The sequence below is a fragment of the Muscardinus avellanarius genome, assembly GCF_963383645.1.
Source record: "Muscardinus avellanarius genome assembly, chromosome: 2".
Lineage (NCBI taxonomy): Eukaryota > Metazoa > Chordata > Mammalia > Rodentia > Gliridae > Muscardinus > Muscardinus avellanarius.
Genome location: NC_137787.1, coordinates 102,289,779 through 102,308,824, shown reverse-complemented (window position 1 = coordinate 102,308,824; position 19,046 = coordinate 102,289,779). Strand labels below are relative to the sequence as shown.

Genomic DNA, 19,046 nt, shown 5'->3' with positions numbered 1-19,046 from the left:
TGAAAGACTGATAGGTTTGTCTCAGGTTATAAGTAGAGGAAGTTATTTCTGGGTGGAAGAAATGGAATGGACAAAGCCCGAGTCGGGGAGGTATGCCCAAGGTGCATTTAAGGAATGACCACAGTAAATATGGCCTCACAGTAGGGCATCGATGAGACTTGGAGACGGTAAAGCCAGGAAATCAAGTTGCTCCCCATCTTCAGGTCATTTCCATCCTACTATCTGATAGTTCTGTGACTTCGTGAACATCTTTCAAAATCTTTTGAAGTCACATATACCTGTATGCACACGCAGACGTGCTTACTTATAAGACCTGGGCATTTGCTATTAGAAGCCTACAGAAATTATTCTTCTACTTAGAAATGTCAAATACCCACCCTTCATACACCCCCTAATGTCAGCCTCACTTTTGGAATAGTGTATGAAAAATGACACAGAAAAAGACTGCATTCTACACATTTATATTGTTTCACAGTGTTGGCAGCAAGAAATAGAAGGGCAAAAGGAGGTCACTGACATTTTCTGAGCACCTACTGTATACCAACTCCTTTCACAGTGCTCTAACCTCATCTTTAGAACACCAGCATGAGGGGGACATTAACTTTAGCATTTTACTATGGAGGAAACAAACTTGGGCAGCCCAGCTGTGGAGGCCGCATGTGTCATCTTGGTGCTGTGCTATAGAGCAACGCCTAGCCAGCCACTAGTCTCCCTTTTGCATCAGTCAGTGATGAAACAGATATCACAGGTTACCACACAGCATTTCTTAAATGGAACTTACAGAGAGTTAAGTAATAAACTAGTACTCAGGGGAAATGGTAGACGTGAAAGCTGACTTTGTGACTTTTTAAAAAAATATATTTTTTCCCTGAATATATATGCTTTGGTACTGGGCATTGAATCCGGAGGATTTCTACCTCCAGGATATACTCTAAGCCCTCTCTGTTGTTGGTTTTGAAACAGGGCTTTGCTAGATTGCTGAGAATCTCCCTGAACCGCTGAGGCTGGCCTTGAACCTGTGATCTTCCTGTCTCAGCCTCCCAAGTTTTGGGATTACAGGCATGAGCCATCACGACGCCTGGCTCAAAGGACTACATAAGTAATGGTAAAGACATCAGCAGTCAAATGTGGTAGTTTCAGAGGCACACTTTATACTAATTTTGGCCACAACAGACATTCTCTCCCATGTGACTGTGATTTTCATTCTCTCTCCATGTGCTCATATTCAGAGACTAAAAATGTATCATAAGCGTCCATTGGAATCTGGGCTTTTAAGCAAGCTGTAAACATTTGCTTTTATCTAAACCATTTTCATGAAAATTACTCCTACTATCAATAATGCACGCATGCTTATTTGTTTTTTAAGTCAAATTATATATTTTCTTTTGACAATTCTCCAGTGTCAGAAGTTTCTGGGGAGAGAGGCTATTTGGTGATGCCACTCATTTTCCCTGCTCTTTCTCTGCACCATTTAAAGCTCCTTTGGGAATCGGACGAAATCCCATTAGTGAGTCTGGGTATTATAGACGGACCAAAGTGCAGGCTGCCACAGCTTGGATTTCTAAGAATTTCCATAATCCTGATGGTCACATTGACAATAAAGCAGAGAAGCCAGGCAAAAGTGCCCTGCAAGAGCTTGATAAAGGAAAGAGGACATGCTCAGCCTCTGCCCAGTGCCTCCTTTCTGCCTCTGTAGGGCCCACCCGTGCCAAGCTTCGCCTCAACCCAGCATCAGTGGCTACAGAGTCCCAGTGAGAACTCCAGCCACACTCCTCTATCAGTTTCCATTAGGAGGCCATGGTATTTATTTATTTATTTATTTATTTATTTATTTGGTGGTACTGGGGTTCCTGGAAGCCCTTCTACCTCCGGGCTACACTCCCAGACCTATTTTTACATTTTTTAAAATTTGGAAACAGGGTCTCCTAAGCCAGTGCGTGTGGCTGGCTTTGAACCTGTGTGATCCTCCTGTCTCTGCCTCCCAAGTGCGGGGATTACAAGTATGTGCCACCACGCCCGGCCTGAGGCCATGGTATTTAATCACTTGAGAAAAGTTTAGACCAGTCTTGAAACTTGGGGGCAAAAACAAGAGAGCAAGTTCCCGGTGAGAGAGAGGGTAGGAGGAGCTGGCATCTCCCACAGGTGCTGTATTCTTTGCCTGGCAAAGCAGGGAGAGTTGTGCTAGGCAGCAGTGAGGATGACTATAGGATGCTGCTGACGAGGAAGGGACTTCTGATTTTTATTTTTATTTTTATTTTTTTTTGTTACTGGGACTTGACCTCAGGGGTATTCTATCTTAGAGCTATACATCAGTTCTTTTTATTTTTTGTTTTGAAATAGGGTCTCATTAGGTTGCGGAGATTCTCAATTCCTTGCTGAGGCTGTCCTTGAACCTGCAATCTTCCTGTCTGAGGCCCCGAATTACTGAGATTACAAACATGTGCCACCAAGCTCAGTTGGGGCCACTGTTGCATGTCAGGGTTCTTTATCATTCCTTCACTAAATGGAATTGTAAAATTGTAAACAGTGTTACAATTTTATCTTTGGAAAGAGCATTGTTGATCTTATTGGGAACAAATCGATCTCAGCAATTGGCGCAACACCTATATGTATTAGGTCAACCTAAAGAGGCCAGGATAGCAGAATCATTAATGAGTGTTCTGGAACCAGCTGCCCACTTCTGCCTCATACTGGATATGAGATCTTGGGCCAGTTACTTAATTTCTCATCTGCTTATTGACTTCCTTCATCCATAAAATTGCAAGAATTAGGAGAACTTGTTTAGAAGATTATTGTGAACATTAAATGAAGTTTAATGTGAAGTACTTTAGAAAGTGGGCCGTAGATGGCAATAACTCACTAATTACAGGCACATTCCTCCATGTAGGGCAGGCTAGTGCATTTTACCCAGACTTCTGTCTGTTTCTACACAAAACTATAACAAAAATACTTTAAGCTCAAAAAAGATATTAAGTTATATATTTAGTATTATACAATTGAATATTGTATTCATAGCCAAATTCACAGTATTTGAGTTTATTATGTAAGTTGATACTAAATGAGCACCAGGTACCACATCAAAACCATAGAGGATCCTTAAATGTATAATTAAGATGTCTGGATGGGTCTGGGTCTTGCTTCCTGGGCCCCTGAGACTCGTGACTATACACTGTGAGATATGGTGGGTGGACTAGGGCTCTACGATCACTACATGATGGCTACCTGAGTGCCCCTAAAGTGTTTTAAAAGCCAGCCCCCTTTCTCTTTTACAGGAAAGATTTCCTTAGTGCATCAAATACTACTCTAATTGAAATACTTTCAGTCCGAAATAATAATAAAAAGTAAAAAGCCAAGTAAAATGGCTGTGGGAGGGAGAGAAAGGAAGAAATTTGAGAGTGACATGCACAGAGTGGGGGCTAGCGGAGCCAGCAGCATTCACAGACACAGCAGCAAGGAGCTCTCAGACCATCTTCCCAGCCTCCGAGGAGCCAGGCCCCTGGCGGTCATTATTCAGAGCTCTGAACAGCTCCTTTAGAGGGGGCAATTTTGATAATGTAGCAGGTTCCCTACTTTGCATTACAAGTCCAAGTTCAAGGGAATAGGCTCTAAATTCAAGCCTGAAATCTTTTTCAAAGTTCTTGTTCGGAGGATGACAAAGCTGTTCCCTCACCAATATTTTCAGACTTATGGAATTTTCCGGATTTCTTCACTGCCGAAAGTATAAATTAAATTTATCCAAATGGTAGAAAAATGATTTTAGAATATTCTCATTTGGGGTTTCCATTCTCTTGAATTCTGCTTTTCTTCCATTTTAGGGAAGTGCTAAAAAAGCTATTTCAAAACACTTGGCTTCAACCAACATGCAAAGAAGTTTGGGCAAAGCATGAAGGAATCTTCCAAAGTGTGAGCTCAGAGTGCAGATAGATGGGAGTGGTCCCAATGAGGACTACCTGAATCACCTGGAAGGAACTCTGGGCACAGAAGGAGGAATGGGCCCACTATCGCTGAAGTCATGGTTTCTACTGTCTGCCACAGTGTTTTCTTTCTCTGCCTTGCTGCCCTCTATTTTAGAGTTACATCATGTTTGAGGCATTGTTAGCAATGATTAGTGGAGGTTAATGTAAATCATGAATAGGTGCTCTGCAGAATGGTCATTTTCTTCTTACCTTTCCCTCCCTCTGCCTTTGTGACCAAATCTACCAGAAGAGGATTCTTGTGTGGTTCACTCTGATGCTAAAAGTGCATTGAAAGGAGGCCTTACCCTTTTCCTGAGGTTCTTCCCATCATGCCATGTGTAGGAGGAGCCGCTCGAGTACTCGCTGCAGGTGCTAGAAAGAGACAGCTCGCTGCTGCTGCAACTGTTTCGAGGACAGAGGTGACCAGGGATGATGACCCCCAAGCCAGGGCACTTCAAGACAGGGGCTTCTGGCTTGGTGTTCAGTTGGTGTTCCTGAAAAAGCAGGGCATCTCTGAACCAGGGCTTGGCTTAGGGAAGAGGACAGACCAACTGTACCTCATGGTGAGTGTTTAGAATCACAGGCTTTGGCACCAGAAAGACCTTAGGTTATGCTTCTTATTGTGCAGATATGGAGGGATTATTTAACTTTTATAGCCACATGTTCCTTTTACAATGGCATAATGATGCAGGGTGTGGTGGTGTATGCCTGTAATCCCAGCACTTAGAAGCTTGGAAGTCTGTAACAGGAGGATTACAGGTTTGAAGTTAGCCTCAGCAACTTAATAAAATAAAATAAAATAAAGATCAGAGGTAGAATGTCCCTGGGTTCAATCTCCAGTACCAAAATAGAAAAAAAATAAAGGAATAATAAAATTATGCTTACTTTATAGGATCTTTACAGGGACTAACTGAACTTCTGGCACAGAAGCAGATAGCACAGTGCCTAGCCTACACTAGGCACTCATTTGTTATAACGTACAATCATTATTGGCAAAAATAGTATAACAGTGGTTTTATCTTTTTATCCAGTCATGAAAATGAGAGAATCAGGTCAATATCAAAACATGACTCAAGGACTGAGTGTATAGAACTCAGTGGTAGAGCACTTGCCCAGCATGCACATGCTCTGGGTTCTATTTCCAGGACTGAAAAACAAAACAAACAAAACTAAAAAAGCAAACAAAAATCACAATTTAAATGATAAAAAATAAGACAAAATAGCACCCTTAGCAATGGTATTCAAAAACATAAGCATTAGACAGCCACTCTAGTGGTCTGGATCAGGCTATATGATACCACTTAACATGCAACCTTGAGCCCCCAAAGCCCACTAACTTCCATCAATCTAACATCCTCACTAGTAGAGTAGGCACCTCTACTAGATCATTCCTATGGTTGGTCCCCTCTGGTTCTAACAACATGATTCTAAGTTAGCCATCAGATGTCCTAGCCTATTTGTGCCACCTTCCAGGAGTCATGCACAGGGGTCGCCAAACTCAGGTATCCTGAGTGTCCAATGTACAGTACAAGACAACTTTTTGTATCTAGTGGGTTGCGCAGTCCTCACATCACACAGATCTGGGTCCCATACAGAAAGTTCAGGTGTCAGAATTCTAGTGAGTCTGCACCAGGTAAGGGTGACAATAAAATTGTAAATATACAAGCACATCATGACCACCACCTTACAAGCCCTTATGTAACAAATGAAGCTCCTCCAACTGGGCAGGCAAAGTTAATTTAGCCTCCTGACCACTAAGAATAGAATCTTCCTATTACCATCTAATTCCAGTGTCCTGTCTATATAAAGCGTTGTTTCCGAAGCTCTCTGATGGGGATCCATCTGTCTTTGCCTCCCTTGCAGAGTAGAAGAGCCTTTTACTTTTGCAATTCATTGACAATTTATAGTTACCTTTTAGTACCTGAGTACTTATTACTGTTTTCCAAAAGCAGTTCCCACTGATGGCGACTAAATGCCACCTTTGGAAAGGAAGGTAAAGATAGTGTGAAACTGTACTTGTGATAAATATTAAACCCCCATATAAGCAGAGGGCATGTTTAGTTTGCTCTCTAATCAAGATCTATTATGCTTAATAATGTTAGATTTTATCTGTCCTGCTATCAATACTTTATTTTGGCTGCATAGTAATCTCTTTAAGTGATCTGAAATGCCAAGTATTTTTTTTACTACCCTATTCCATCCCCCACATTTGCCTCTGAATGTTAATGAAAGGAGAAACTTGTCTTAAAACCCAGCTTTCAATAATATGTGTTGATGTATTCCCTTGTTTATTGCCAAATGTAACTTGGTGAGGGAGAGTCCAGATGTGTATCTGAGTACAACCAGTGGCTCTGTCTTGCTGGTGTGTCTGGGTGAATGCCTTGGCCACCCACTGCAAACATTTGCAAAGCACCCTGATTAAACTGTCAAAAAGATCATGCCACTCTCACTTCCACTCCTGTGCTTCCTAACTTCTCCATCCTGTCCGTACTCTCGTATTTTTCTGTTTGAGTAACCAGGGCGGTGGATTTACCTCGGGCTTCCTCTGCTCTAATAGACATGCCCACTCTCCAGAGAGGGACTGTGTCTGCCTCCTGCCAGGTGACCCGGAACTAATCTCCTCCAGTGGCCGTTTTACACTCTGCTCTGCTTTCAGCGACTGCTTACGTTCTGTTTTCTCCCAAGGCACTGAAGCCTGTGTAAGATTTCCCACCCACCCCAGCCCACCGCAGCTATCAGAATGATCCCTATTTGTACAGCTCAGCTCAATCCTCTCTTGATGCTCAGGCAGCATTGCCCAAGTGTGAACCCCTGTAGACAGGCTGGGTTAAGATGACAGGAAACTAGAACTCAGACAATGGCTCTCCCTGGGCTTTGAGCCTGAGCACCCAGCTATGATGGAGGTGGGGAAGGCTTGTGGGTGTCACGTGAGGCAGGTGGGGGGTTCAGCAGAGGGATGCCCTCTACAACAAGTTTTGTGTACTTTAATGTGCCCACAAATCACCCAGAAATCTTGATAAAATGCAGATTCTGATTCTGTTATTCTAAGACAGAGCCTGAAATACATGTAGCAAGCACCTAGGTGCTTCGATGCTGCCAGCCTGTGACCTGCCCCTTGACCTGTCTTTCTCCTATAGAAGTAGTTAGAGAGATCAGTCTCTTGTGTGGACTCCGTGGTAGCTCATTTTGTCATTTGACAGTCTGGCCTGTGCATGCTGAGCAGGGAGAGGGACCAGCTGAACCACCCACGGGTCACTGGGTTTGGAGGCTGGTGAGCATATATGTAAGGGCTGGTTACAGAGTCATTCTTTGAAAAGAAGAGGATGGGGACACTCCTCCCTAACGTAATTTCTTCTACCTTGGACAAGTGGGGTTTGAATTTAATAAGGGACCAGGGCAGAACTCCAGACACATTATGGCTGCAATGTGAGCTCCTTTTTCCAAAAGTTTCCTTTGTAAGCACAAGATTATCATGCAGGATTGTCTCCTATGGTGAATAACTGTTCTGGGGTTGAGTGCTTGGACTCGGAGGCAGTTTATGAGGTTTAAACCTTGGCATTTCCACCTGCTAGTTCTTTGAACTTGGGAAAAATTACTTAACCCCCCCAAACCTCAGTTTCCTTCTTTGTAAATGGAGGTAAAAAATTATGTACTATAGAAAATAATTATGAAGACTAAACAGACCATGACATAAAGTAATGTATAAAAACTTTGAGGTGTTATTGTCATTACAAAAATATAAACATGTATGTATATTATAACTCTTCAACTAAACCATAAGTTGTAGCCTCCCATATTTTATTATTCATTTTGAAACAAGGTTTCACTGAGTTGTGAAGGGCCTCTCTAAGTAGCTGGAGTGTCTGCGAACCACAATCCTCCAGTTTCCATCTCCCGAATGCTGGGATTACAAGCGTGTGCCACCATGCCTGGCTCTTATAATTCTTTGTATCCTGTCATTATCTGATGCCTTGTTCATAAGTGGTAAAATAACTGTATTGAGCAGTAACCAAAAATGTGGAAAGGAGCCGAGTGTGGTGGCGCACGCTTGTAATCCCAGCATTTAAGAGGCTGAGACCGGAGGACTGTGGTTCGCAAACAGCCTCAGCTACTTAGTGAGGCCCTGTTTCAAAATAAAGAATGAAAAATAGGGCAGGCGGTGTAGCTCAGAGGTGGAATACCCCTGGGTTCCACTCCCAGACCTGCATAAAAACAAAACAAAACACCTCCAAAAGTGGAATGGCCAATGGGAACTTCTAGGGAGACACACCAGTAAGTGACCATGTCATCGTTTCCCCCTTGGTCCTATTCTTCTGTGGCTCTGACATGATGCCACCTACTTGGGAATTATGGGTGGGAGATGAAGTCATGAGAAGTACATGAAGAGTGCAATAGTTAAAATAATGCTAGGAATGTATATACAACTACCAATTCCAATACCAAAGACACACGTGGAGAGACAGGACCGGGCAGGACCTGGTGGGGGTCACCAAAAGCTATGCACATGCATCTGTCTGACACTCTATATCTCAGTATGATGTAAAATTACAATGACAAAGAGTAAATAAATAAAAGTAAAGGAGACTAGAAAAAGGCTCAAGCAACAGAGATCTTAATGTCTCAAGCTATTCGTACTTCCTGAGTTACCTCAGGTAATCCTAACCACGACTACCCAAAATAGAAAAGCCTTCTTTTTCTTTTTTTCTTTTCTTTTCTTTCCTTTTCTTTTTTTCCAGTACTTGGGATGGAACCCCAGGGCATTCTTCCTCTGAGCTACACCTTCAGCCCAATTTTTAAATTTTTTTTATTTTGAAACAGGGTCTCACTGAGTTGCAAAGCACCTCACCAAGTAGCTGAGGCTGTCTGCAAACCAAGATCCCCCTGTCTCAGCCTCCCAAATGCTGGGATTGCAAGCATGTGCCATCACGCCAGGCTTATTCTCATCTTCTACATGGGAAATATGAGGCATTAAGTTTCTCAGATCTTGCTCAGGGTCCTCCAGCCTAAGTCTAAGTCATTCTGCTGTTAATGTCAAGGAGGTTGCTGTTAATACTAACCCCTGATAGTGAGCGGAACATGCAGGGGTACAGAGGACACCATGGTCCCACGGAGCTGAGCTGTCAGTAGATAATGATTGCTATTAAAATTCTTTGTCAAAAAATACACATTGGCTTCAATTGTAGTATTATCTTAATTATGTTGATTTAGTTATAAACATTTATCCTGTTTGCCCTATTCAAAATGTATTTTTCTGAACGTACATTTTATAATATCAACTTGAACGACTTATGTACTTTAGCATCTATATTGTAAGAGATGCAGTATGAAACCTATAATTTAGTTTGCGAGAGGGAGAGAATGAAGCCAAGAGTTTCTTGAATAAAAATTGCATACTAAAAAAATTCCTGACCTTAAGACCATACTATAGATTGGATGCCATTAGGTCTTTATGGATTTTAAAGTGACAGTGTTCACTGAAATTTAATTTCAATTTAACTTGAGAATATTTACCTTTGATACAGAATATCCTATCTGAAACTGACAAAATTATAAAGTAAAATTCTAGTGATCCACAAATATTCATGTCATTTTTAAGCCTAACATTTTTGTTATGTATTTATATGGATGTTATGTTTTTTCAAGTTACTCTTTTTATGCCAATGAGAGTTAAAAGCCATGCTGGTTAAAGTTTTGCCAAATAAGCACAAAGCTAACCTCAGCTAAAGAAAAAAAATGCACAGCCCATGAATTTTTAAAAGTTCATACATAATATATCATAAAAGTAGGATGAATAATATGGGACATGGGCTTTAATAAAAAGCTCCTTGACCATTTCTCAGAGAGTCTGAGATGTAATCAATACCCAAAAAGGTATCTTGGGGACAAAGCCAAGATTTATGACATTTTTGCCGAGAGTGACACTTCGTGCTTACTTTATCAGCTGGGGGACATGATATTGAATTTCAGAGAACACAAGAAAGGAAGGTATTTTTATCTGCCTGACAATACTTCAAGGATGCTCTTTATGGCTCACTTGTGACATCACATTTGATGGAAGGAAAATAACAACCTAAACAAGTGCTGTGAAGGCAGCTGGGAAACTCACCTGCAGCTCAACATCAGCTCGTGACTGAGTCAGACCTCGGCTTCTTTCCACCTCTGAGAGCAAATCTCCAGATGAAAGATCTAAGATGCGTGAGTGAAGTTTCTAGACAAAACCAGGAAGAAACATTGAATAGGGGTGATTTAATTATTGCATGTTTCAAAATCCTACTTCGGACACAGCTGAAAATCAGAAGGGTCATTTCCAAATCAGAGCAAACACGTCTTAATTCAAACAAGTTTATTCCAGCTTATTAGGGCTTCATATATATTCTTATATGCAAATTATATTTTATAAACCATAATCACAGATTTGAAGTATATAGGTCTGCATTGGAAAGTAGGAGGCAGGAAAAAACAAGTGGTAGTTGGAAATATGTGAATATCCCAAAGTACTTACTGACTAGTGTGAAAATTAACTTTTGATATTCATACTAAAAATCCCAGTCATCAAGTTAACCTTATGAGGTTGAGCTGTCATCAAAATCTCAGGAAATAATTATAAAAGTGACCTTATTTCTCAGCATCACCGATCTCTTGAAATCTTCCCTTGGACACATTTTAACTCAAAGTCATTAGCGTCATCTGTTAGGAACAATTAATGTGAATAGAAAATAATTGCATCAGGGACCTGGGGACTCGGAGGACTTTGTGCATTAATATTTACATGTTATTTGATTATATACTGAATTCTTTATTTCAGTTTTGCTTGGGAGGCCTACTAAAGCAGGGACAGTTCACTATATTAATCTTCATACTAATTACTAAGGCTTTTCTGTGGACATTAAATTTAATCTGTCTAATTGCAAATACAATAAAACCCATGATTTATGTCTAATGTTTCTGCTAGGCTGGTGACATTTAAAAATGGTACTTGTATTCTGGTTTGTCTTGGTTACACCTTTTGTGACTTCAGATACTATAAAAATCTAATCAAGTAAGTAAACAATAATGCAGCTAAGTATGCCCCTGTCTCCTCTGAAAAGGTATTCTCTTCCCGTTCCACCCTGGAGAGGCCCTACTGCATAGTGATGCTGGATCTAGAAATGTCTTAGACTCCCTGCATGAAGTAATGTTAACACCATCTTAGAATGCGGGTTTGCCTCTCAGGTCATTTTGCCCCAGTAGATTGACCAGGTTGTCAGTAGGGACTGTGAGCTCCATCAAAATGAGTCACATCATTCTGTTCCACATTCCCCTGAGGTTGAACTCCTGGGACAGCCCTGCAACCATTGTTAGCTGGTCACTCAGCAAAAATTTATTCAGCACTGCTTGAGGGTGAGCACTATGGTGTGGCTTTGCTCTATCTTTCTGCAGGTATAAAGATATTTTTTCTATTTTAGGTAGACCAGTTCTCCTTATCAACAGAGTTTCACAACACCATAGGTCTCACACCTGTACCTGTATTCTCTCAGGTCCTGTGTTTTGGTGATACTTTCATGCACAAAAAGTGAATAAATCTTAAATGGCCTGCTTATTGTTTTAAAATTTCAATTGTCCATCATACAGGACCTAAATACATAACTAGAAAAACAGCACTGTTTTTCTCAACAAAATTTTATATTTACATCAACTTTCCTATAAATTCTGAGTTTTCTTTTGGGCAAAGATAGAATTTCTCTCATCATATAATTCTCAGACCCTGCCAGTGTATTAGCGTCAATAAGTTTCCAATTAATGCTTGTTGAAGTCTATAAAGGAAAAAAGATGTCTTTGGATTATCCTTACCTACATATAGGTCTTAAAGATTAAGAGAGTGCCAAAAATTATAATGTTTAAGACCTAAGAACACATTTATCAATATGCAAACAGCAGAAGTAGTTATAGGAAATGACATTGAACAAAAGAAATGATGATTTTGAGTGGTATGTCATGTGATTTGGAGGAAGAGTCATCTATAGATATCTGACTTCTTATTCAATTCATGATTGTACTTCACTATTATTTCTCAGCTATATGATGTCACTCTTTCACTGACTGCATGAATATGTGCATGCAAAAACCTGTCTTCCTAAACAATGTTGTGTTTCCTTTTTATCCAACTGCTCAGTTCACTCTCTTGAAATAGGTAGGGTCTGTGTGGGAGATGGAGATCCTGGGGTAGGAGGTTAGGAGACCTGAGGTCCAGCCCTGTCTAAGCAAGGGTTTCATGGGGTTTCAGAAATGTAATTGAACCTCCATCCCTTACTATAGAAAGATGGAAATGGCTACTTAGTACATGACCACAGGAAAGAAGAGACACTATCATAGTAAGATGAGAAAGTGAGAGAGTATGTCAAAATCCACATAGTCTTATACCAGTTTATTGTGAAAACAGATTTGGTGGTAGGTACTTTCTTAGATGATAAGGTATAATACTTTGCTTTATAGTTTCCATATATGTAAAATATATGAATAAAATTGACTCAGAGTAAAATAAAATCTAATTTTGTTTTAAGGTTTTAGGCAAGAAAATGGTAGGTAAATATCATTCTTTCACACAAGTTCCTTTAAATAAACATGTGCTTGTGAGTCCACAGATGCCATAATTCTTATAAGGCTTGGTAAATGGCTCATATTTTAACACCTATATGTGTATATGTAATAAATATAGTCTCAAAAAGACGTGTGTGTGTGTGTGTGTGTGTGTGTGTGTGTGTGTGTGTGTGTGTGTAAAATCACTTTTCAAACTGAGAATGTGATTATTTGTACTTAATTCTGATCTTGGTGAGAAGCAGGTGGCATGTAGACATGGAAGATTTAAGTAAAGTCGTTATCAGAAAGGTCGTAAACTCAAGAGGTCAGCATTCCCTTAGAGGAAACCACTTGCTTAAGAGGGCAATTCTCCACCATAGACCCATCTACAGTTCATGTTCACTGGTACAATCCCTCTAGATAAAATCTCTCACCTGAACCATTTTTAACTTCATGCCTTAACTCGTGAATCCAGAAGGATCCAGGATATAGGCACATTTTTTTTTGCAGATGTGAAGGGTAGTCAGACCACTGAGTAAAGGTCCAAAACTGGCCTTGCATCCTCTACTACTTGATTTCAGCAAATGAGATTCCACTTGGTCTCAGAAATAGAGACTCCCAGCCATACATATCTCCAAACCCAAGACAAGCCAGAGACCCTTTCCCTCAAAGGCTTCCTTTGATCAGTCTTACACCACTTTCCTGTGGGATGACAGTTTTATCCATCTTTTCAAAACACACTATTTACCTCACAAAAGCCTGTCAATTATTCAGAACTATATTGGCTAACCCTCCAATAAGGCTACCTATCCTCTCAAACCCAGAGTGGGTTCCCTGCCCTGATAGATTACTCTGGCCCTTTTTCTAAAATGAACCATTACTGAGTTGCTCCTGTTGTAGGTTCTATTTCCTTCTGGATAATCAGCTCAATGGGAGTACAGGCCAGATTCTACATTGACATTTTGTTTCTGTGGCAGAGACTGGCTAGGTGGCACAGAACCTCATCCAAACATGAAGCTGGACTTAGTCTCCTGAATTCCTTTGCAGTTAGCAGTGGCCACATGAGGTGCTAGTTTTATCACATGCAGGGCAGAAAAGTGCTGCCTGCTCTTTCTGCCTGTCCAGAAGCATCTCTCATGTGGCTCTCTATGTTCTGTTCCCATCCATTGGCTCAGTGCAACTAACTCAGCACAGCAGCCTTGGAAGCTACATGTTCAAGATAAACATAGAGCCAACCTAGTGAAGAAAATTTTGATTCTCAAATAACCAGCTAGAAGAAAGCTACTTTGGAACCAGAAATATCTCTTTTTACTTTACCTAAAGAAGAAATCATTTTGCACTGGTTTTGAGCTATGGTACACTGAGGAATTTTTTTTTATCATTGCTAATATTGTCCTCTTCTAAAATTGTCCTTTTCCAAAATATTGTCTTTTTAAAAATAAAGCACTCTCCACATTTATCTCCATAGCAGCTGAAGTAGTTTGCACTCACACCAACAGTGTAAAAGAGTTCCACTTTCCCCACATCCTCACCAGTATTTGTTGATATTTGATTTCTTTACGCTTGCCACTCTGATTGGGGTTAGATGGAATCTCAGTGTAGTATTGATTTGCATCTTCCTGATGGCTAATGATGCTGAACGTCTTCTCATGTATCTATTGGCCATTTGTAGCTTTTCTTTTGTGAAGTGTCTATTCAGTTAATTTGCCCATTTCTTGATTGTTTTGCTAGTTTAGTCTTTTGAGTTCTTTGTATATTCTGGATATTAGCTCTCTATCAGAGTGGTGGCTGGTAAAGATCTTCTCCCATTCTGTAGGCTTTCTCTTTAGGTTCTTGATGGTTTCCTTTGATGAGCAGAAACTTTTTAGTTTGATGCCACCCCACTTGTTAATTCTTGCTTTAATTTCCTGTGCTTTGGAGATCTTGTTGAGAAGGTTACTGCCTGTTGGAATGTTGAGCCTATTCCCTCCTCTAATGACTTCACAGTTCAGGTCTAATTTCTAAGTCTTTTATCCATCTCAAGTTGATTCCTATGCACAGTGAGAGGTAAGGATTTAGTTCCATCTTTCTACAAATGGATAGTCTGTTCTCCCAGCACCATTTGTTGAAAAGGCTGTATTTTCTCCAGTGTATAAGTTTGGAGGTCAGTGTGGAGATTCCTTAGTAAACTGGGAATAGATCCACTATATGATTTGGCTATTCCACTCCTGGGTATTTTTCCAAAGAGGTTGAAATCAGAGAACTACAGTAACATATGCATACCCATGTTCATAGCAGCACAATTCATAATAGCCAAAATATGGAACTAACCTAGGTCTTCATCAACAGATGAATGGATTGCAGAATTATGGGAAATACACACAATGGAATTCTATTCAGCTATAAAGAACAAAATCAGGTCATTCTCAAGAAGATGGAAAGACCTGGAGAACATTATGTTATGTGAGAGCAAGCCCAGAAAGAGAAGGGACATATGTTTTCTTTAATATACCCAAACTAGGGACTATAGGGAAAACAGAAGGACTCCTGATAATGGAGGGGAAACCTCAGCAAAGCTGAAAGGGAAGGGTAGGAGACAATGAAACCTGAGGTTGATTAATGGAGGAGGTCCATCTGAATATGTGCAAAAGTATGACTGTAACACGGTTAACCTGGACACTCATTGTTGGGGGGAAGGAGCAGTGCAGGGTGGGAAGAGGGCACCAAGCACAGTCTGAATGTATGCCATTTTCAATATGATCCACATTAAAAAAAGATAAAATAAGCACTCTTTAATACACAAGGTAGCTGCTCAGTGGGTACAAACATTTATATCTATATCTATATCTATATTTTATGTGTTTATATATGTATACCTGTGGAGACAGACACATATTTACACATTATATTACTTTTATATAATGGTTATCAGTGGACCAATGTGACTTCCTGCACTGAGGATTTGAGCTTCACGGAGACGAGGCCTGCTTTCTGTTACTATATGCAGGAGCAAGGGTAAGGGGATTTCTTGGAGAAGTAAGCTATACCACAATCCATAGTGAGGACCTACCTTTTGTAGCAGGGTAAAATACCAAGTTGAGCCTTGAAGACTGAGTCAGGGCAGCTGGTACCCAAGGCACACACTGCTCAGTTACCTGAATGTTACCTTTACCTGGGTGTTACCTTGCTCTCAGCCAGCTAGCTCTATGTTCACTCAACAGTCCTCACAAGATCAGCAAAGGAATGTCCCCTCTGCAGACTGCACCAAGGACAGCTGTCCTTCATCGGGTGGGATAAAGGTGGAATGGACCCTATGGAGTGGTGGCCATGGATTCTGTGGCTATCCAGTTAATGATGGGAGCAGAGACTGGAGACCAGGTACTTGAGCCTCTCAGAACTGGTCAGTGGGCTAAGGAGCCCTCCACTGTCTCTCCCTTAACTGACTGCACTACAACCGTCAAGTGCTCAGAGAAGCTTGTCTTTGATGATGTTCTTCTATAGGCTTTGGCTCAGTTCTATTGTGATGTCTTAAGTTTCAGGCACTAAATGATCAGGCCAAGAAGACACTGAGACCTTATCCAGGGGAGCAAGGTAAGGTTAAAAAACAGACTCTATGAAAAGTTTGAGGAGCTTGGGAAACCATGCTAGACAGTCCAAGTGAAGAGGGCGATGAGCAGATTTTGTGTTTTCTAATGCCTTTCCTAAAGTTTGGAAGGGCATGTGTGAATTTTCCCTGTCAGGGTTTCAGAAGTCATTAGCTCAACTTTAGGAGTTAAGAAAGGACTAAAAGGATCTTTGAACCCTGGCTTTCTTTTCTTCACTCAGATTTTCTTGGTAGAATTGAGATAAAATTAATCTAACACCATAATCATGAATGTAGTTATTCTCCCCTCTACCTACCCAAAGTGGAATATCTATATTAAAGGGAGATATGAGAATAAATACGGCATGTATCTGGATTTCACCAGCATGAGCACCGTGTGCACAGTAACAGAAGAGGATGTGAATGAAGGCTCTTAATAGCATCTCTTTCTAGCTCCTCGATTACCTTGACCTCAGTAAATACTATAACTATCCCCAATTCTATCCCAATTCTATTTTATATTCCTCAGGATGCTTTTACCTCTTGTGGAACAAATCAACTGAGGGAGATAGCTTCCATGGCCACAGTTCTTGAAGTATTATTTTACTCATAAGGTGAGAAGGTCTCTTATTGCCACGGGATCTAGTTAAAGTCTTCTTTACCTTTCTCTGAATTCTTTCTTGAATATGCTAAACCCATTGGAAATTATTTTTCTACTCTCAGAAGTTTCAAGGTAGGAAAGTCAGAAAAGGAGTGGAAGAACTGTCTGCTTGCCACTGTTGCTGCTCTCCACACCTGGCCCAGGAGAAAGCTCTCCAGTGGCCGATCCCTCACTCCTGGTCAGTGAGCTCTCACCTGCCCACCATGCTGCCGAGCTCTTCTGCTCTCCATCATCTTGGCCGGTTGTTCACTGCATCTTGGGCTTAGATAGGAATCCCGCCCCCCGCCATGCCATGATCTGGGCTGATTCATAGTATGAAGAACTAACATCTTTTTTAGTTTTCAATTGGCCTGTCTCTTCTTCGGAGTTGATTCCACTTCACAGCTTCCAGAAGGTTTCTAGGACTACATTCCTGCTCCGTCAGTTCAGTCCTAAGCTAGCCTAGTGTCCAGGGCTTCATTCCCTTTAATCCCACCTTAAGGTTAGCAAATCTGGAGTGGGTTATTATGAAATGTCCTGACCACCTTTTGATATTGCTAATGTCCTGTGATTTCCATTCTGAATATTTTCTGCTACAAGGGTAGAACATGTCCAGGGCAGATTTGGCGTATGTTTGAAAGAACTGTTTTAAGTAGGGTGCTGAACCAGACAAAGCCAGGGGAATACACTTTGTTCCTTATTTTGGTTAATAAGACAATTCCCATAGGCATTCACAAGAATCCCTAAAAATAAGTTCAAGAAAAATTTCAAAATAGTTTCTTCTGATGGATATAATTTCTTCATGGAAGCTTAACTCCCCAAATGATCTTTAAAACATTTTTTTTTTTTTGGCTTACTTGTATATTAGACTTAAATTTTTTTGCCATACTCAGAAATGTGATTTTTTATCAGCCCTACACAAATGCCATCAAGAACACTCCTTGAAGATCCCTGCATTCGCATTTCACAGGTTTCATTCTAATCCATTAAGAATTTATTATAAAACTGAATATTACATAACTGTGTATTATATAACTGAGTATTAAATGGTCATTTTCTAGGTTCACAAAAATTTGAGCCCAGAACAAAATCTTTTTGGATAAAAGCTGATGTTTAATTAATAATGCCATTATTTCCATTTTAAGATACAAGGATAAAACACAATAGCTACATCCAGTCCTGCTGACTGGATGCAAAAAGTGTCCTTACAGTGTTCTTTAAAAGACCTTTAAAAAGTATGTGTATCATGATTTGATCTCACTACGGAGCTCAAAGGTGTGTGTGTGTGTGTGTGTGTGTGTGTGTGTGTGTGTGTGTTACTGAAGATGGAGTCCAGGGACACTTCATCTTCAAACTATACCCCCAGCCCTATTTTGTTCTTTTATTTCTTTTATTTTTTTTTATTTTTAAAATTTTTTAGTGGTACTGGGGGTGGAACCCAGAGGCTTTCTACCTCCGGACTAATACTCCCAGACCCATTTTATATTTTATTTGGAAACAGGGTCTCACTAAGTTGCTGAGAGCCTCACCAAGTAGATGAGGCTGGCTTCGAACCTGCGCGATCCTCCTGTCTCAGCCTCCCAGGCGCGGGGATTACAAGCGTGCACCACCATGCCCAGCTATTTTGTTCTTCAGTCTCATTGTTGTTCAGTCTCATTAGGTTGGAGGGCCTCACTAAGTAGCTGAGGCTGTCCAAGAACCTGATCCTCTTGTCTCAGCCTCCCAAGTACTGAGATTACAAGCATGCACTACCATGCTCGGCTCAGAACCATAAGTTTTTACAACTAAGTTTCAGCTATCTGCAACAGTCCTTGCAGAAATTACTTTTTTCCCCTGACTACTTTTTGACAGACCTTGCATATTAGTCTCTAGGTGCCCTGAGTGCATTCTGTTTTTCTCTGGATGGTGCCTTGGCAAATGACATGGCTCTACATTCTCTATTCTACTTCCCCAAGACTCAAGGTTATAAAATGCATTTGAAAACAATTATTCCACTGCTGTATTCAAACCCATCTTCAAGGGTCCCTGCTACCATGACAACCTGATTATCCAGTGACTGCCTAAGGGAGTAGCATTTGGTTTGGTGACTCAAAGTTTCTTTGGGGCCTCTGCAGTCTAGACTGATGACTACAGCGTCTCCTACCCATCCTATCTGCTGCAATTCCATTATCAGTGCCCCGAGGACCTGTGCATGGGGTGAGGACCAGTGGGAAGATGGATGAGGATGGAAAGAGTAGACCTTCCCTTGGGAAACTCTGCTCTAATAAGTGCAACAAGATACATTTATGAAGCATCTACTGTGTACAGGATCCTGACTAGGAATTATGAGAGA

At 40.8% G+C, this 19,046-nt stretch overlaps 1 protein-coding gene across 1 annotated transcript in view; it reads right to left on the bottom strand.

Moving 5' to 3' along the window:
• Positions 1-19,046, bottom strand: part of NCKAP5 (NCK associated protein 5) — a gene marked incomplete at both ends in the record, with an annotated part of 891,793 nt that overhangs the window by 129,124 nt on the left and 743,623 nt on the right. Inside the window, 2 exons of the mRNA XM_080689066.1 lie at positions 4,262-4,450; positions 10,063-10,164. Of these exons, the coding sequence (XP_080545192.1) occupies positions 4,262-4,450; positions 10,063-10,164 (291 nt within the window). The remainder of the gene's footprint in view (positions 1-4,261; positions 4,451-10,062; positions 10,165-19,046) is intronic.